Source organism: Notothenia rossii, assembly GCF_949606895.1.
Source record: "Notothenia rossii genome assembly, chromosome: 8".
Taxonomy (NCBI): domain Eukaryota; kingdom Metazoa; phylum Chordata; class Actinopteri; order Perciformes; family Nototheniidae; genus Notothenia; species Notothenia rossii.
This window is the reverse complement of record NC_136906.1, coordinates 20,334,775-20,355,625: the sequence shown is the minus strand read 5'-3', so window position 1 is coordinate 20,355,625 and position 20,851 is coordinate 20,334,775. Positions and strand designations below refer to the sequence as shown.

At 39.4% G+C, this 20,851-nt stretch overlaps 1 protein-coding gene across 3 annotated transcripts; it reads left to right on the top strand.

The window, feature by feature from the left end:
* The first annotated feature begins 4,253 nt into the window (after positions 1-4,253).
* Positions 4,254-19,164, top strand: kmt5c (lysine methyltransferase 5C). 3 transcript variants are annotated; one of them, XM_079643004.1, is made up of 10 exons: positions 4,272-4,696; positions 5,124-5,256; positions 5,908-6,073; positions 6,239-6,348; positions 6,470-6,633; positions 8,334-8,353; positions 8,590-8,726; positions 8,854-9,026; positions 12,278-13,306; positions 18,456-19,164. In XM_079643004.1, exons 2-10 carry the CDS (start codon positions 5,144-5,146, stop codon positions 18,527-18,529), a joined length of 1,986 nt encoding a protein of 661 aa, XP_079499130.1. In that variant the 5' UTR covers positions 4,272-4,696; positions 5,124-5,143; the 3' UTR covers positions 18,530-19,164. The 3 variants fall into 3 exon arrangements, with proteins under 3 accessions (XP_079499128.1, XP_079499130.1, XP_079499129.1); XM_079643003.1 differs by having other exon boundaries at positions 4,274-4,696; positions 17,405-19,164; XM_079643002.1 differs by having other exon boundaries at positions 4,254-4,696; positions 12,278-19,164.
* The last annotated feature ends 1,687 nt before the right edge of the window (positions 19,165-20,851 follow it).

Here is a 20,851-nt window from a genome sequence, read left to right as displayed (position 1 = left end):
CCTTTGCCATCAAGCATAGTGGCTGCGCTTGTCATTGAGTGTGGTAGCTTAATCTGACAATACAGCAGCTTAAAGAGATGTCTTATGAATAGGACCCACTCAAATATAGACACTGAAAAGTATCATTTTAGTTCAAACAAAGGGTAATTTCACATGGTTCTTTAGTGTAATCTACTCAAAGATGTAGGACAGAACAGGTGGTCTTAGAACCAGATGTTGCCTGTTTTTATCACAATACTTTGAACTAGAATCTTGACTATGATTATGGAGAACACGTGGTTAATGATCTTCAGCGGGAGGACTAGGAAGTTAATATTTTCTGGCTTTTAAGCCGTATTGAACTTTTACAACAGCATACTCAAGATACCTGAGCTGAAAGTGGATAGAAGGTTCTCCCCATAGTCCCAGGGCGAGGAGATGGTGAATCATTGTCCAAGTGCTCTAGTCAAGAAGAGCATCATACCAATAAAGAGTGGGTTTCTTTTTATTTGAACCCACTGAATGAGGCTAGAACTGGGAACATAAGCCCTGAAGGCAGCAGAGTTTGGACGGAACTATTATACTTTTTATTTTTATAAAGGGTTGCAGATTACCCTTTAAACTTAATAGGGAATCATATTAAGTAATTGTTTCACTATTAAAGTTCCCAAAGCAATAATATACAGAAAATCCAAAATAAATCTAGATTACATTTTTTGTCTGCAACATCAGGTAATAACCAGGAGAACAGCTACTGTACATGCATTAGTAAATCATTTTTAATGCTTATTAGATTTTGCTTTGTGAACATTTTTTGCGATAATATGGAAGTGCTTGCATTGCTTGTGACGGCAGTCATCATCTTTGAGTTGCTTTCTTTTTGCAGCTTGTTGTTGGAAAAAGCATAAAGACCCATAGACAGAATAAATTAAATACTTTAAGAAATGAATCAAAGTGGACACTGTGACCACTGTCACCCCCAAACAACGCAGCCAACCTAAATTCAGACTCAAAAATAAAAAAAAATCTTATTGAAACAGGCTTTTAAATATACATTCTGTCCTGTACAGAATAATGCCATAAGCAGGCCATTTTGCTTTCCTTTTTTCTGTGCATTAAGTTGGCATACAGGTTGTCCCCATTGAAAGCATTCCATAGTTCAGCGCTGGCTGTTGCAACTGGTGAAAATATTAATTTATGCAGTGTTTCAGGGTGTCTCACTGCCCATTTCTAATGACCCAAACACAGTTTTCCTCCATTACATATGTAGTTTGTCTGGTTTTATTTGTCTGCTGTCTCTGTCCTCATTCCTCTGTCCAAGTATGAGCACATGCCACAGCAGCGTTCCAGATTGCAGAGGCAGTAAACATTGTCAAGTTGAGTGCAAGGCATACGCACATACGCAAGCAGAGGGTGGGGAAGCTGTTTTTCAGCTGTCTGCCTGCCCCATACAATAAGACCAACTCAGGAAGTGAAATTTAAAATAAAATGAATGGTATGAGGAAATCTTATTTTGTATTCAAATAGTAAGTAATAACATTCATATTTACCAGTCGGATGACTTGTCGTTTATGTTCAATTTACGGTAAATAAGTTGAGCCCAACTGTGGCGTGGTGAGTCCATTAGGGAACAATGTTCACAGTGATTTGTTAGTTTAAAGGTCCTTTTGATTTGTTAATAATACAGGCCCGCCTTTTGTAAATACAGTTGATATGATTGTCTAACGGATCTGAAAATGTACAGAAATGTCTGACGGTAAAATATTTTTAGAATAATAGGAAATGAAGGCATGGGTGTTATCATTTTGTGGAGAACGTCTCCAATGGAGAGATTGTGTCTTCAACAATGAGGGGACTCCTTTAAGAGAAAATAGTGAAACACTATTGAATTGTACATTTCAGTCTTCTGAAAAAATTGTCCAAAAATGGCCACTATAATTCCCATTTTCAAAGCTGTACAAACCTCTGCTTAAAGCATTGTTACTCTATGTTTAATGTTGGTATTTCCACAAAATTATCTGGTCTTTAACTACTTTTTCGTTCATTAATTTTACTCAATTCAATGCTAAATACCGCAAGCTTATTAGTGTAGGATTTTTTTAATCAATCAGGGATGTTTTGCACCATGCACTGTTGCTAGGTAGATATTATAATTAGGGAAAAGAAACAATAGAAATTAACAGTATTTTTTATTTGAATCACAAGTTGTGTCTGTTACAAGGTAAAAATAAAACATAGAATTTGTATACTTGTGTATGGGTTTCTTTCTAAACATGTCTGACTGCAAAGTGAGATACATTTCAACATTTCACTTTTACATGAAATGGAAAGTAGCTTAGGCATCAGTGGGTTTTCTTTGTCCCTTTGTGTGTATTTACTTTTTATTATTAAAAATAAAAAGGCCCATCTGTTTTACACATGGGCCTGGGGTGTGAACCATGTTGGCAGTACTTTATTAAGAAGCAACTGAATTAAAACATGTGAAATAGATCAATCTAAATTGGATCACAATGATCTGCTTTATACTGCAAAACAGCAAACCCAGAAAATCTCATTTAATGCAGTCCTTAAAAGTTTGACAATTAAAAATGGAAAAAGAATAAAAACGGATCTTGTTCATAATAATCTATTCAGTACAGATTGCACTGTAAGGGAAAAAGATGAAAATAAGCTATTGAAATGTTTTTTTAATTTAAATAATCCACTACACTGGTGGCAACAAATACATAAACCATTCAAACAGCACTATAAAACACCTGTGGGAGGAACATGCCGGTATATGCAACATTGACATAAGGCGGCTGAAGGTCTGTGATGGTCTTCTAGATGTACAGGTTGTTACACTTTTCTACAGTGAAGTGTATGACCCTGGATAGTGTGAACAGACCCTGTGTACAAATCTTTGTATATTTGAAAATACATTTTCTCTTGTGATTAGAGAATGACTGGACCATAATGGGATGGATGGATTGTCATACTCACATGAAATGCCAAGCCCTAACCGGTTGTGATGACAGTGATGTTTACGTTTTCCTTCTAGTCCTTGGAGATGTAGTCTGTGGTAGCTTAAATGGCTTAACACCTTTTAAAATATGCAGTAGCACTACTCTGGATTGTTTCCAGTTTGCTTCTTGATTTCCAAAGACATTTCAGCAGTCTGGACGAATTTGTGACAAAATCCCATTTATCAACTTAGTCTTCCTTGGCAGCTGGGTAAAAGAATATGGGTCAAATATTCCTTGAGAGTGAATCGATTTTGAATAGTTTCATTGTAAATACATTAGCTTTGATGTAGGCTATTAGATTGTATCCTAAAATATATATTGAAAGGCAAATATAAAAATGATCTTGGCTTCAGAACAGTAATGCAAAACATTGTATATGGTTTTAGCAAACTATTTGTATGTCTATTTTCCAAAGGGATTCAGGATCCATAAACCTGGACTTTGACTCTGGATACCATAGGTTAGTTTGTTATTCAAGGAAAGCCAGGTCTGCATCAGGCACCAAGGATTTGCATTTTAAACTGTTTAAGATAACGTGCTCTTTGAAGACTAACTTTATACCTATGTAGACACAATTAGTAACCAAAAGTCAGATAAGAAGATTGGACCAATTCGTCTCTTTAAAATTGATTGATGGGCCATTTAATAAATACATTAACTTAAGACAATGACACAATCTCTTAATATCCTGATGTTGTGTTTTTTTGGTCTGCATAAACTATAGAAAACAGGCCTGTAGCCTATTGAACTATGATGACGTTTAGAAATGCAGCAGGCTGATATTTCTACTGGTGACAGCATTCCTGTTCTGTACTGGTTAGCTGTTCTGTGAATGATTACATTAGTTGCTACTCAATTTTTCCTTAAATTAATAAAATAAAAATACATATTTTCTTTTCGTTGTCCTATTTTAAATCATAATTGTGTTTTGGAGACACATGTAAAATAGAATGTCATCAAATATCTTTGAATTTACTGGCAGGGTATATAATGTGAATTTAACTCCTTCACTTTAGTCACGTTATTCATGAGGAAGCTTCCAGAACTCCGTCCAATACTGTATACAAACCGTTCCTAATATACCATTAGGAATAGAGACAACATCTCTTCGCACGTATAGGCCTACATCTATATCATGTTGATGATGTGGGGATTTTTTTTTTCCCGCTCAGGATTCTGCTGTGCTGGGCCTGGGGAAACATGTACGTAAGGTAAATATTCACCTCTGCTCTGGATCAACAGTAAAGCTGGATGGCCCCATCTACAAGAAAGCCTGACCAATCATTGAGCTTAAACCCCCTGATTTGTAAAAATGACCTTGAGCTCAGCCAATAGCGTAACATTTGGGCGTTGCCAAAACTAGTTCGGTTGCACCGGACGTTGCCCATCAACTTTTGCTACTAGAAGAGCGTTGTGTAAAGCTAGTTAGCTAGCAGCATAACATATCCATTTTAAGCTACTTTTTACCACTGGTGATGTTTTTCAACCTTTTGCTATTCAATCTGGGATTCGCAATCGTAAACAAATAAGCTACACATTCCAGAAGTGACGAGGAGACTCCATTTTCGTACGCGGCTGCCCGGACCAGCCTGCAAGACGGCAGAGAGCTAGCTGCTTGTGCTCTAGGCTAACTTTCGCTGCCAGAGCAAGCAGGCATCTTGTAATAAAGTATCGATCTGACGATACTTTAGCCGACTACAAAAGCCTCCCAGGTATGTATTTGGAAAACCACATCAACAGTATACATTGCAGATGAGACCATATTGCTTCACAGGTCTGCAAAAATATGATACAGGTCATGTTACGTTAGCTCCGGACCGTAATGCTAATGTTAGCTTCTTCACTACTCAGCTGATAACTCCCCATATTTTCCCAGCAAGCTCGACATGCTAAGCTAACGTTAAGCTAATGGATTTAGCTAACGGGCGATCAGTCACATTCCTAACCGTACCAAGCAGCGGTTATTGGAAACATAGCGTAACGTTATAGCATTCAAATAATACCGGGGCTGTGAATTAGTTACTAACTTAATGTTGCGTAATTTGCGATCTCTGCTTAGATGCACACATCTAGATGATTATGGTTTGTTGTTGTTGTCATCATATAATTCGTAGTGTTACTTTGACCCGCTGATTGCAGCATGCTGATGGTGGGAGGCAATGGACGGATGCACTAGAATGAGTGTGAAGGAGCTGTGTGATACCGATGACCTGGCCAACGGTTTGGTGCTGGACCCTTTGCTGGGCTTCAGCACCCATAAGATGAACATCAGGTAATGTGTTACTCAACATTAGTCTGCAACAGTCAATTTAGGTGGAGGGGATTTAACCTTTAAAAGTAGGATATCAAAGGATCCCAAATTAAAGTATATTTTTACTTTTCTTATTTTATTAAAGGGTGCTTGCCTCCTTATTAAATATGTAAATCGACTTTTACTTCTGCCTTTTAGCTGCAAACCTTTGCTTTTGAAATCTACAAATATAGGATCTCTGATCTTCTGATGCTGATATATTTTTTGGGGGGCTTTTTCTGTTCTGATTATTTGTATTTTTACTGAGACACGTATGAGCTGTCATGACACCAAAACCCTCCATAAAGTGTCAAAATACAGACCCAATTTAAAGATGTCTTGGGTTTGGAAAATATCACGTAATATGATTTTTTTTAAATATAAAAAACAAACTTTGGAGCGATTGTATTTATTTGTTCATCTTGTGTCTTTTCTTGATCTTATCAATACTTACTATCTTAATAGTCAACTAGCACATATTTATTAGTATAAGTATTAATGCTGATGGAGAGTAAATGAATATCTAAAGATACAAGATAAAATAGCATTTTATATAGGCTAAGGCTGATTAGATTTTGTTCTGAGACTTTCTGCTTTTCTTAAATGCCGTTGTATGCTTTCTTTCTTCATCAGTCCCCCACCAGCGATCCGGCGATGGGGTAACCTCAAAGAGACCCTGTTGCGCTTTCAACGTACGCATGACTTCAATGCTACATTCGAGGCGCTGACAGTGGGCGAACAAGCTGGTGACTACTTTAATGCTTTAGGGAGCCATCGACTGGAGCTGCTGAGACAACATGTAAGCTGATATATTTAAGCCTATGAATCATTATAAATATATAATAATCAATAATTAAGTTGACAAAAGTTTCTGTTTTATAGTATCTGGATTAAATCATAGAAGGCTTCCTTTGATCCTGAATTTGTCACTTGAATGTGAGAATATAATCTTTGATGTCTGCAGGTGTATCGCTACCTTGATGCCTTCCTATTGGACAGTGGAGTCAAAATAGAGTCCTGTGACAGATACTCCTCAGAGAAAAATGGAGCAAAGATTACCTCAACGAGGCAATGGTAATCTCTCGCACATTTTATTTATCAAGGCAACATGTAGCTCAACAATAGCTGCTGAATTTCCTTTACCTTTTGTTTTTTATTTAATGTCTGTATGTGGCTTTCATATGTTTTTTCGCAGGTTTGCAGGAGAGCGTGTGGAGGTCCTGCTGGGCTGCATAGCAGAACTGAGCCCCTCCGACGGCGCTGTGCTGAGGGCAGGGGTCAATGATTTCAGTGTGATGTATTCAACACGTAAACGTTGCACTCAGCTCTGGCTTGGGCCTGCCGCTTTCATTAACCATGGTGAGTTTGATTGTATCCATGATTCATATTTTCCGAGCACAGACATATTTGACCAATTCAAAATGTGAATCACAAAAGATTTTCTTAAAATTGAGAAAAGTCTCAGTCATATCCAAGGAGGAAAAAGGTTGTAATGGTATATCAACGCTCAAAAATACAAGATTGAAAACTGCTATCCAAAACCAACACTTTTAATAACTCATATATTTTCATCCTTTATAAGCTTGTCTGTTTAATTTGTGAGCATCACTCTTCTCAACACAGGATTTCCTACATTTTGTGGCAATTAACCAGTTATATAAGAATACTTTCTACTATAACCTTCTAATTTATAAGATTGAAGCTTTACATTATAGTAAGGACATTTGTTTTTGAGAAATATTCTAATGTGTCAAAAAAGGAGCCATTTGTTAATTTATCTTTAAGTGACAAGAATTACTTTGGTATTTTATGTATTGTCACAACAAGTGTAGAAGTGAAACGAATTCACCATAAATTGATATGAAAATAGTCAACAATAACCTATTGTTAATCATTTGAACAAAACTTCCTATTCTATGGTTTCTTGGTCTTCTGGGATAAGGAATTAAATATTTTAGGCTTTTGGAATCTCAAAAAGAACAAGAAATGTAAGTAAGTCAGCATGGGCTGTGGGAAATTGTGGTGTGATTTATCACTACTGACATTTTGTAGACCAAAGGATTATTTGTGAAGGGGGAACAATCAGCAGATCAATAAACAAAGAAAACCTGTTGCAGTCCTTGCTAGTGTGCATTTAAAAATAAATGTATTAATACAAATGGTAGAAGTAATTGCAACAGATATGCACTGGCAGCTTGCTCTTCACAGCCAAGGGTATGAACCAGCGTTTCCGCCAGGGGGGCGTCTTGCCGTCATTTGACGCCCTTATTCAGCTCGGAACGCCCTGAACTCGAGTCGAGGGCGTCCACAAAAATAAATAATTCGAGAAAAGATCGAGAGTTTTTATAGCTTGAAATGATGAAAAGGAAAAAGGACAAGGACATCCCTCTGTTGGAGGGGCAAAGGAGACTGTTGGGATTCTTTTCGCCGCCAGGAAAGAGTGTTCATGTGACGGAAAGTGTACTGCCGGCGAGCCTTGACGGGGGGTGCTATTGGAGCACATGCGTGAACTGCGAGCGCCGGAGCCTCACAGCGGCAAAACTGAGGCTCCGTGGTAAACTGTGGTAACATGAAGAGCCGAAAGAGCCGGCTCTTCTTAGTGAGCCGAGCCAAGAGCCGAGCCAAATGATCCGGCTCACTAAAAAGGAATTCCAATCACACTAATACATAAAGAGATACTATCTATAAAGGGGACAGCTCAATTCAAAATTCAAATCACGTGACACAACTTGACGTCACCCCCCCCCCCCCCCCCCCCCCGGACGCCCTCTCGGCCCTGGTCTGGCGAAAACACTGGTATGAACTGAATTGTAATGTGTACAAAAGGTCCGGTGAAATTCAAGTAAATTCTCCCGTCCACTCAGAGGGCAGTCTCTGACAAGATCTTATAATGTTTGAGAGTTAACCAGCTTAGCCTTTGAGCCTTTTGCAAAATTAATCCCGAACCAGCCATCTGAACCACAAAATAGCAAGCCTTTTATTCATTGCTGTGATTGAATTAATAACCCGTAACCTTTTATCTCTTTATTTATTTCCCCCTTGTTTGTCCCGGGTTGAAGACTGCAAACCAAACTGCAAGGTAATCGTCAATTCAACATTTTTTTATCCATGAAAAATATTTGATAGATTAAAAATGTTTACTCGGATAAATTAAATGTTTAAATGTTTGCATTAATACATTGTGGATATTCAAAGTTGTACCCAAAGTAGATACAGAAATACAACCTACTGTAACTGCTCCGTGCTAATGGATCCCATGGGCTCACAAACCTTTGTCCTTTGCTGTTTTTTTCTTTCCCCTTTTCACCCGCCCAGTTCCTCCCAGGGGAGAAGAATATTGCATGCGTTGAGGTGATTCGACCCATTTCACCTGGGGAGGAGATCACGTGCTTCTACGGTGCCAGCTTTTTTGGCGAAGGAAATGAAATGTGTGAATGCTGCACCTGTGAGAGGTGTGTCTGTCAGCTCGAGGAGAAGTTGTCTTTTTAATAGCTTGGTTTTAAAATATACTGAAGATGTTGTTTATCAGTATAAAAAACACTTTGACTTAAATTACGGTTTGTTATTTTTTCATGTTAGGAATGGAGAGGGTCACTTCAAACACAGAGGAAAGCAGCCTGAATGTGAAGAAACAAAGGACCCTTTGGGACAGAAGTACCGCCTCAGAGAGAGATTTCTTCGCCATCACAGAGAGAAGGGTCACTTTCCTGCAAGGACGATAATACCAGGAGCCCACTCAGGAGTCTTCAAAGGTAACCACTTTTAGGGTTTACATTTTTATTTATTTTTATATATATATATATATATATATCTTTCTAAAATCAGGGAATAAAATGTACTCAGTACTCAAAGGATACACACACAGGGGCAGTGGCTTCAGTTCAGCAGACGTCTCTGTGCTGTTACACCTCAATCAGTCTGATGCAGTCGGTTATATGTTAATGAAATTAGTTTCACTCTTTGGAAACAGATGTCTCCAATTAAATACTGTGAATGCAGTCATGCAGACCCTGTTTGGAAAACATGTTTTTATATAAATTCTGAAGGTAAATAGAGCCTGTTTAAGGGAGCATGGTGCAGTTTTTCCCCTATATACAAATAGCGGCGGTGCAGCCATTGCAACTGTATGTACTAGGCAGGGCCAATTTTTGGCATAGGCGGTCGCCTAAGGCGCCAGATCTGGGGGGGGGGGGTGCTGCGCTGGTAGCTCTGGGAGGGGAAAAAACATTTTTGACCGTTGGGGCTCATCATAATTTTTGGCCTTGATGTAACAACATTCATAATTAAGTAAATGTAACACCTTTTCACCCCGGTTACACTTTTCATTTGCCCTGTACGATGGGCGCTGTAAGTGATGAAAGTGGGGGATGTTGGCTTATCAGAGGCCCGCAGCTCACAGCCAAAGTGGGAGCGAGACAGCGAAGGAGAGAGAGGGCGCACCAGTACCGGCGCTGTTGTTATTAGAATCTGGTGCTAGCTGCGCTAACGGATATAAGAAGTAGATGTTTCTACAACCAGGGTGGAGGAGAGCTCTCCTGTCAGACTGAGAGGCTCAGTGAGGTAAAGGACTCTCCGAGTGTTTAGATAGTTCATTTCAGTCTAAGTTATCTCAGTGGGTCTCAAACGTTTTGACCACAAATTATAAACACATATTTAGGCATATAAGGCACTCCTTTATAATTATTAGGATAAAAAAAAAATATATATATTGTTTAAAGTTGGAGAGATACAAAATATGCATAAATAAATAAATGTTAACTAGGTAAAATAAGATATGAATAAACAACAAAAATAAAATAAGCTACATTTATTTGTTATTGGCTATGGTAGGTTATTGTTTATGTTCATATACTTATTTGATTATTAAAATGTAAACCGATCTTTTTCATATGGGTGTTTTAGAGTTGTACCCCCTAGATCAGGTCTCTAGTAATTGTTTGCTCAAAGTGCACCAGATTGAAGCATTTTACTTTAAAATGTTCAAAAAAATCCTCCCGGGGGGGCATACCCCCGGACCCCCCTAGAGGATGTGACGTCCAGCCCCCAATTCAAACATGTTCATACAATACTGAGTACATTTGAAGCCATTTTGACGTATATTACCTATATCAATAAGTTTCTGTTTTTGTAGTGTATTTGTCTTTTGTAGAGATTTTTCATTTATTCTTTATATATAAAATCTCGCCTAGAGCAGCAAATTGGCTAGAACCGGCCCTGGTACTAGGCCTCAAGAGCCTTTCTTGTGCTGGCAGACACATAGAAACAAATTGGCGGGGTGCACTTCGCACGTGCACACACTAAAAAATTCCACGCGCTTCCCGCTCACATTATGCTGGGCCCACATGCTGCTATGATTCCATCCTAGGGGAAACACTGTGGTGTGTTGCCTCTTCATGACGCTGGGATTCAATGTAGCATGAAATCTCAACATGTTTACTTATGTAGCTTACTTAAGTGCTAAACGACCTTTAAGCACTTGTATTTTTTTGTATTAGTTAGGTTGAGACAAAACAAATCTTCAGCATAATAAGTAGAATGTGTATGCCTGTGTAACCATAATAAACAAAACCTTGAGCCAGCAGATAACCATAATAATAATAATAATAATACAATAATGTGATGACCTTTCTGGAAACAAACAGAGAACATCATAAACCTTAAACATTTAGACTACATACAAAATGTTTGAAACCCTTAAATAGATTTGGATTATTTTTTTATCTTCATAATATATTTGTATATGTACATTACTACAGATGATTGCAAGTGACACCTGCATCTTTTGAGGATATATTCAATATTTTCAAGTATGAGAGCTGTTCCTGTGGTTGTTAGACATTTTATTTGCAAGAAGCAGATATCCATTTGCTACAAACTCCACATAGTTCTCAATAGGCGCGTTCACACCAAGTACTTTTCCTACAAAGGTTCCTGAGAACTACGATTTTAGTTGCGTACACACCAAAAAGTCCCGGGAACTAAATTAGTTATAGAGAACCTTTTTCACTCCCTTTTCAGTCCCTGCTAGAGAGCAGGGACTTTCGTGGGAGATAAAAAGGTTCCTGTGTCTGATTGGCTGGGCGGAATGCAAACCACGCCCTGTCAAACTCCCCAAAACTTTTGTGAAGCCGCCATTTTATTATCCTCGCATTGCATTATTAGCATTAACCCAGCGCAGAAACGCAGAGAGACTAACTTATGACAACACAAAATAAAACATGGGAGCGGTGGTGATGAGGAGGTGTCCGCGTTCTGGCCGTTTACTCGGAAGGCTTCAGTAGAAGCTGCTGGGAGTCCCAGCAGCTTCTACTGATGCCAGTCCCTAACTCCAGGGACTTCCGGTCGGGGATTTTGGGCGGCAGTATACGCCGTGAAGTTCTTTGCGGCCTGCCAGTAAACCCAAAGCAGAAGAAGAAGAAGTGACGTCAGTGGCTTCATTTGCCTAATCCACCCCCAGGAACTAATTTCCGGTGTGAACGCGATCTGTACTTAGTTCATAAGAACTAAAGAGTTCTCAGGAACCTTTGTGGGAAAAGTACTTGGTGTGAACGCGCCTATTGTCTTTATACTCTTATTTGACCCAAATAGAGTACATCAAGAATGACAGTATCATGTCATCTGAAACATGTTTACTCTTTGCTGTGTTTAGGGCCAATAGACATGATTTGTTGCTTCCAGGCAAAGACAAAAACTAAAACTGTACATTTTTGTTGTACTTATTGACAAAACAAGACATTTGAAGACATACTTAAATCAGAACAAGCTATCCTTTTAATACATGTTTAAGGACTAGTAAAATTCATCAGCAGATGTTCAAAATGTCTGAAAAAGAAAATAATTGCTTAAATGAATAAGAGTTTTCCATATAGTTGAATACAATAGAATATCTGTGTTTTTGTTTCTTTATTGAGCAGGATTTTGGTACACTGCTTATATTGATGAGGATTAAGCAAAGAAGAAATGCTTAAACTTTAACTGCTTATTTTTTGTCTTTTATTCATAGCCATCCCCTCAAGGAATTCCTTTACCCAGCAGATGAGGAGAAATGCTTTGAAAAACAGAAAAATTGGTCGAACAAAGAAGTGGAGACGAGAGAAGCTCAGACTATCAGGGAAGCACGCAGTGCAATCCTCCACCGCCAGCCAGTGTGGAACAGATCCACTTTTGTCTCACTTCCCTCTGAAGGACATTAGAATCAGAGTACGGCGCCACTCAGTGGAGTTCTTACTCAATTGTAAGAATCCAAAAAGCAAAGAAAGGGCTTTGCTTCAGCAGCTGGAGGAAGTGAGGCCAAAAAATATCGGGATAACTGAACTGAATCTGACTGGCAAAGAAAATAACAGTGAGGTTAACTTGAAGCCTTTCACTCTAAATTCCTCAATGTCAGTTCTTCGGAAAAGTGGCCCTGCAGGATGCAGCCCAGGCCTTAATGGGAAATCTGTCAAAGTGTTGGATAGACGGGCAGTTCCCCAGAGGTACTCTTCGAGAAAAAGAAGCATGATTCAAACCACGCTCACGCATCAAACGGGGTCCAGCAACACAGCAATCACTACAACCGTTTGTCCCCCGGTCCAAAATGACAAAATCTGCTGTGCAATAACACAGGAGAAGATTGAAAAAGCAACCACAGAGAGTCAAAGCAACAAGTCCAGCAGCATTGAATCCTGCATTGAATCCTGCATCGTCAATACGGCTCAAAACCCAGCTACTGGGCCAACAGAACCCAGGACTACCAGAGCGTCATCCATGCTGGAAGTCTGTCAGAGTGTCACTGATAACACAGAGCAATCTGGAGAAAATCCACCAATATCCCTCAAGCAATACCTTACAGTCAACCTTACAAGGTTATCGTTACCACAAAGTGTAAAAGCAGGAAAGGCCCCTGAAGACGGGAAAGGAATTGTGACGTTAAGTGGAAGGACCAGGCATAGCAAGTGTCACAGACCAGCACCTCTGTCAGTGCAGTCAGAAAAAAGATTGTCCAGATGTCAGCAAAAGCAGGTGGAAAGCTCAGAGATCTGCACAGCTGAAGGTAACAGGGGGGTAAGGGAAATGTTTTTCAAAGCCATTGATAAAGTAAATTTAAGAGAGCAACAAGCAAGTGAAGCTGTAGATGATCTATCCCCCAGCAAGGAAGGGGGAAACGATAAGGTTATAGAAATACAAACGATATCACCCAAAAAAAAAAATGGAATACAGAAAGAGCAGCAAGACATTGTAAAAAGCAAAATTGAAGGGCAGGAAGAAAAGAAAAATGCAGCTTCTGCAATTGTGGAATGTAAAAATAACACAGTCCTGGAAGAAGTGAAAGAGTTGGAATGTAAAATTGTGCCCGTTGAAAAAGCTAAAGAACAAAATATCATACAGAATGATAAAGTCGAGGAGGGAACTGTTAAATTAGAAGAACAAATGCCTAGGAGTGTAATGAATCGGCCAGTAAATAGCAATGAGGAAGATATTGTCATAAAGCAGGCAAGGGTTATGTTGTCTGATATTTTAAGAAAAGATGCGCATTCAATGGGTAAGAGATTACACAGTGATATTGTAGGAAGAGGGCTTTCTTCCTCGCCTTCTAAAGAAACGGTAAGTGCTGAAGTGAAGGAAGAACTAACCAAAACAAGAAGAGGCAGGTCCATTTGTTTGTTGCAGAGAAAGATGATGAGGCAACGACAGTTGGGGCCTAGAACAGCAAAGAAGATGGCAGAAGCTAATCAAAGAACCAGGGGAGACTTTAGAAAAGAAGGTTCGACTTTACTGAAGACTGAATTGATTGAGGACAGTTTAAGGCTTCTGTCGTCACCAAGGCATAATGACCCATCGGCCACATGCTCTAACCAACTACCTCATAAATCAGGAATTACAGCAAAATCTGCAAGTAATCTGCATCCAGGTACAAATACACAGGCGCATGTACAGTCAAACATACCTCTCAAAAAACGTACATTTCGCAGTTCTGTGGAAATAGATCCTGAACAAGGTGTGATTGCTGCTTCAGATCAAGCTTCTAAAGAAGCCACTGAGTTAAATTCATCTGCAGAGCTGAAGAGTAGCAAAATTAAAAGAGAAAATAAAGTCAGGTGTAGGAGAACAGAGCTCCAGAGGTTAAACCCCAAAAGGGTTGCAAAACAAAACTACTGTAAGCGATTGCTTCGTTCCCATTCTAATAAAGTTCAGCGGCGCAATTTATTGAGAAAAGTTCGGAATATTAAAATAGAGAGGCAAGATCCGGACATTGACAAGGCTCCGACTCGAGCGAGTGATAGGCTCGCGAAGGAGAAACAGGCTGGGGATTGTGTTAAAAAGCAGAGTCCAGATACATCCCAAGAGGAAGATGAGGTTGAAACAGTAATCCAACAATGTGGTTTGGAGGAGACAAAGCCGCAGCTCGATTTTAAGATTCGTTTCAAGAGGAGGAGAGGGAGAGTATGGGAAATGCATAAAGCAGGATTGGGAAATATGGCATTAAAAACTGAAAAGGGAGATGGGTTGATGACATGTGACCCTTTTAAAGCCATCATGGAATCTGTATCAGTTTTAAACATGGAGATGGAAGCAGCTCAGGCACATGTGCAGGCTAGTAAAAAGTCAAAGAGCAGATTGCATCGTTTGAAAAAAAGAGGTGAGAGGCTGAGTGAAAATAATACAAATACATCCTCGGACACAAAATCAGACAAAGACCTTGAAAACGTATGTGCACCCAGTGAAACGGCCGATGCCAAAATTGAGATTGCAGAAAAGCTTGATGAGGAACTTCCTGATGGAGTAATACTGGTACAAGAAAAAAACAAGACTTGTAAAAATGATAGTGACATGCCAGCTGTAGCGAAAGAAACAAAAATTGAAGATCATTTTGTAAATAATTGCTGCTTGTTTGAGACTGGGTCACAGCAAAAACTGCTGCCTGAAGTAGATTCAAATGGCCTTCCATTACCAGTTATTAAACTGCGCAGAAAGAAAGAGAATATTTGGGAGGTGGACAGCAAAGACGGGCTTATACAAACAGAACTTAAAGTAGAGCACAAAGTAAAGAAAGAGATGTGCAGTCACCTTTTAGAGAAACAAAATAAAGGATGTCCTAGTTTCAGCAAGCTCAAAGAAGAGTTCCCTTTCCAAAGACCTAACAAGAACTCAGCCTTTCTGAAAACAGAAGCGCAGCCATTTTCCTTGTCTCTGTCACCACTGTCGCTGTCTTCCCCTCTCAATGACAATAAAACTGAAGTGATATACCCGCCTGCACGTGCAGTCAATGAAAGGCCAGAGATGAACAGCGGAGGAAGAAAACAGAGGTACAAAATGGAGAGACCACGAAAGTGTGTGCCTGTTGAAACACCCACCACTTGTCTTAGTCACACTCTACAACAAATTGACAACAGTCTTTCCAGGCTCACAGAGGGCTTGTGCTCATCTCAGACTTTGGAAAAGCCAATAGCCAGTTCCAGTGCTTGTAATTCTGTTATCCAGCCCACGTCCCAGTCTCCTCTATTCACAACTACAGATGCCTTGCTATCTGCTGAGCCTAACTTCACAAACTGCTGCGATGATATTCTGGACTTTCAGTGCCTCAACTTTGAGGGCTATTATCAACCACAGAATATACTTCCATCCTCCCCATCAGATCTGTGTTCACTGGATGCTCCCACTGATCCTTTCAGCAGTCCCCTTTCTCACAGCCCGTCTGACACATGGGCCAATGAGACGCCATACCTTGGCCCTCCGAGTCCAGGAAATAACTTCACAAATGAGGATCTGCAGTTTTTTCCTGGTTTTATTTCTTCCAAAAGTGACACTGTTCCTTTGGAATGTGAAGTGAGGGATACTCCCAAAGACAGGAACCAACCAAACACCAGTTTCGGTTTTGCAGCTCTAGGCAACATTGACTTCACTGCTAAGGATCGACTTTTTAGTAAAAATCCAGGAATGAGGCTGTCCAGAGAAGATCTCAGAACTCAGTCCGTGGTCAGCAAGCCTCTATTATTTGGTGCAACACCATCTTCTGTTACGCCTCAAACTCCTGTTACTTTAACCCCACCATGTATCAATGTAAAGGCGAGCACCAGCCAATCAAAAGCCCAGTCAAACCTTAGAACCCAGGGCCCCTTCCATCGTATGACCATTCCTAGTAAATCCCAGACTTTTTCAAGTTGTCAGCCGAACACAGCAAGAGGAGTACCCCAGAATTGCTTGCCTAAATCTGTCCCAGCATCTCAAACTGCTAAAAAATTCCCCTCTTCTCAACTCTTCACTTTGAAAAATCCAAATCCTCCCGACAATCCATTCAAATTCCAAGAGAAAAACTCCACAGTTATTCACAGGGTGCTTAAGTATCAGGGGGGGAACCAGAGTCAGAACCTGTATAGTGCACCTTGCAAAGACGCCATGGCTGCTGGCAGCCCGATTGCCACATCTAGAACATTTGGTGCAAAATCCGGTGCATTTGAGAAAACCCAGCAGTGCCAGAAACTAAGTGTGGACAGTCACCATAAAGGCAACGTTTCTGTTCATGGGTTTGGAAAAGATGTTGGACATTTTGGTTCCTCCAGCAACCCCAGCAGGGCCAACCCTCATTTCAACAAACCCAACTCTTTACCTCTGTCTTTTGGCAAAAATACAATGCCATCTGACAAACATGAAAGTGGTGAACCTAACTTGACATTCAAAAACATGCAAAGACCCCTTTTCTTTCCTAGCAAAGTGTCTGATGGTTATTCGTCAACACAAGACAAGAAATCCACTTCGTCCGCAACCTCAGACAAGCACCAGTCATGCTTTATTCAGCAAGATCCCTTTGATTTTAGCTTCAGTTCGCCCATGCCTCAGCACAACAGTCCCCAAGTGGCACACAGTACACCTACTGGTACGCCGGCACCAGCAAACAAGAGTCAGTCCTCAACCTCCTCGGCCTCTTTCCCTTATGGCTATCAAGGTCCTCCTTACGTAGTTAATTTCAGTGGAGATCATTCATTGACCCTAGGTCTCAGGGATGGGGCTGATGGTTACCCAGGGTTAGGCTCGACAAACTACACCTACCACTGTCTGATGGAACCTTCAGGCACCCAAGGGAGACTAGTTCTTGAGCCCTGTGGACCCCAACTACCTAACCCAGCATCTTTTTCTTTGGGTGGATTTTCAGGGCTCAAAGGTCAGGATGAACATTGCAGAAAGGACGTGCATCAACAGTATCAGCCTGGGGAACAACAAGGCACACAACACTATGGGAATGTTCCATTGTCTCACTCAATGGGTGCCACAAAACCCAAGAGAGTGAGGTTAGTGGTGACGGACGGCACAGTAGACTTAGATCTCCAGTACTCGGATTGATTTATACCCCTACAAAATGTGGATGTTATTTTGCTAAAGGGGAAATACAGTATCTGCCACAGGATATTTTTGTAAGCTCTGTAATGTAAATCTACAATTCATGAGAGCCTGTACACATAGACTTTTTTAAATTACCATTTTTATTGACTGTTAATGTATGAATGAATTGAACAGAGTTTTATGTAAAGTGGGCGTATCAGTGTGTTAAAACTACTGTGTGATTTGACAAAAATGAACCATACATACATACAAACAAATTGTAAATACCAAATTAAAAATGTATAAATAAAACGGATAATTAAATATATTTGTGAGTTTAGACCTACAGGCCTAGTAAACATTGAAAGCCCTTTTTATGTAGCTGTATGACTTTTTCTATACAATGTATGTCGGTAAAGACACGAGCACCATCATTGCTTGCTGGTACTTGTGTTGGTTGGTTGTAAGAAGGCAGCTTTGTGCCTCAGTCTTTGATATGTTCTTGTGACTTTTTAAAGCACCTGTTGAAACAGTTAACCCTCATTTTTATACTCACAGTAAGCTCCTTTCTCACTTTGTGTGTGTGTGTGCGCATGTGTTTGACAGGCAGGTCTTAAGGGATCAAATTAAGGTGTGTTGTTGCACCCGCTTGTGTGACTGTTTATGATCATTAGTCACTTTTACATTAGTGAAAGGCTTGTGCATGAACGGTGTACAGTAATTTGATTTCCTGACCTTAATCAATATACAGTTTATTCAATATCATTCCATGACTTTAGTGGGTAAAGATGTGGGACATGAACTTCAGCTTTTCACCGCTGCTCTTTTGAGTAACTAGTTGATGAGTGGGCTTGAAAAACTAACTGCAATGTTTTATTTTTCAGGGCGTTGTGCTCAATGCATTGAAGTAATGTACAACATCTTTCTTATGGATGTTCAGCAACGTGGAAACGTTTAGATATTCCTATGGTACATCAAGAAAACTGACAATCTTCTCACAGAGTATCTCCCATTTGTTTTTCAAGGAAATGTGTGATTATTATACAGAAAGAAAAACATAAAGAGATGTTGTGCATCACCTGCAATAGTGATGATTTTTTTGTTGTTCTTGATTGAGCCACATATGTCTTTATACAAACGGAATTATTTTCTGTCGATTGTGGAAGTCATGCAAGCAATCCCTCATTTCATGATGTACTGTATGTTGAACCCATTCTCCATCAGTGGGCAGGAGTGTTCAGCGTGACTGCACAGCCTTTCATTACTTTGAGATTGTACTGTACTGTATTGATATGGAAAGGCCAATTATTTATTTTAATATCCTCATCCTTGAAATGGTGCTTTTTATGTAATTTATATTTAACATTGTGTAAACTATTAAATGTTTTGTATTATTTAATAGGACAAAATACTGAATTGATTTAGACTAAGTATTTAATTTCCCAGCATTCAACATGTTATTCAATGTTTCAGTTGTTACAGGAAAACATTCTGTCTTTTTTCCTTATTCACAGTTAGTCTTACTGAAAGTCTGCTGTAGAATTGTATAAATGTAGACTATATCATTAAAGATAATTCATTCTTTTTAATATATTTTCTGAATTTGAGTCTTTTAATAATTATTTTCAAGAGAGTACTTCATAGCTTAATTTGTCTTTGATTATCCATTTAATCCTTTATTCTACTGCTTACATTACTTCTCAAGCCCATGTCGTTTCTAAATCTGCTCATATCTAATGACATACCTTTCTATAGTATTTTATAATGTCTGTCATATTTAAACAATTCACTTTAATTTATTATTTTCAGATTGAAGCTTCTATCTTATCTTGTTTTGTCAATCATATAAAACAGAAAACATGTATCTATTAGTTATATATACACTGAACAAACATATAAACGCAACACTTTTGTTTTTGCTCCCATTTTTCATGAGATGAACTCAAAGATCTAAAACATTTTCAATATACACAAAATAACCATTTCTCTCAAATATTGTTCACAAATCTGAAAATCTGTGATTGTGAGCATTTCTCCTTTGCCGAGATAATCCATCCCACCTCACAGGTGTGGCATATCAAGATGCTGATTAGACAGCATGATTATTGCACAGGTGTGCCTTAGGTTGGCCACAATAAAAGGCCACTCTGAAACGTGCATTTTTGCTTTATTGGGGGGGTCCGAAAACCAGTCAGTATCTGGTGTGAGGGTTAGGATTAGGGTTAGGGTTATGGTAATGTTGTGAATCGAGTGGCCCATGGTGGTGGTGGGGTTATGGTATGGGCAGGCGTATGTTATGGATGACGAACACAGGCCACTCGATTCACAATATTACCCTAACCCTAACCCTCACACCAGATACTGACTGGTTTTCAGACCCCCCCCAATAAAGCAAAAATGCACGTTTCATCTCATGGAAAATGGGAGCAAAGACAAAAGTGTTGCATTTATATTTTTGTTCAGTATATATATGTGTACAAGTAGAATAAATGGTCAAGTAAACTACCTAAACATTGTAAGTAGTAAAGTATTTGAGTAAATGTGTTTAGTTACACTCCACCACTGTTAACTGTCTCTTAAGGTTTCCTGTTTTGGTTCATCTTTAGTCTCCTTCTCTTGGGGCGAGCGTTCATTCTCCTGGTTTATTGCTCAGCCTTCCTCTCTACCTGTTCTTTCATCATATACAACCTGTGCTCTTCCCCTCGATCGATCCCCTCCTCTCCTTCAGCACATGACCCAGTTCCGCCTTTCTGTCTAGCTCTCAGTAGTTAATTCTGATGCCAAGTATAATGGTTTTCTTATAATTAGGACGGAAAGAGAGTGAGAGCTTATTCCTTGTACTGAGATGGTGTATTTAAAGAGACGGAACAAAATAAGGGATGCAAAAAAGGTATTCATTTGAAAACCCTGTGTTTCTCAGCTGTTCTAACATAGGAAACAGGTTAATTCTGAGCAGTGGTTGGAGAACCAAGTGGCTCCAAAGTCCACTGTGGCTGGTCAATTATTGTTTGAATCGAGTTTTAAATAGATAACATGGATGCTTCATTGTTTAGGATAAGCAGCTTCTTACTGTTTTAGCTACATGGTCAACGTGGAGCTTAATCTTTTTACATAGTGTTGGGTAGTTTAGTCCAGCGGTTCCTACAACGGGTAAGCAGAGGGGTCCTGTGGTGATCTTATGGGAAATAAAGCAAAGATATTCGGAGACCTAGAAAAAAAGTTTATTTTCAAATTAGGTAAGTGATTGGGGTGTAAGAAACATTGAACTCATACGTTTTTC

Coding starts and splice junctions, on each gene's coding strand:
- kmt5c (XM_079643002.1), top strand. CDS start 5,144: ATGGACGGATGCACTAGAATGAGTGTGAAGGAGCTGTGTGATACCGAT. Junction 5,257..5,907: donor ACCCATAAGATGAACATCAG/GTAATGTGTTAC, acceptor TTTCTTCATCAG/TCCCCCACCAGCGATCCGGC. Junction 9,027..12,277: donor CCACTCAGGAGTCTTCAAAG/GTAACCACTTTT, acceptor TTTTATTCATAG/CCATCCCCTCAAGGAATTCC.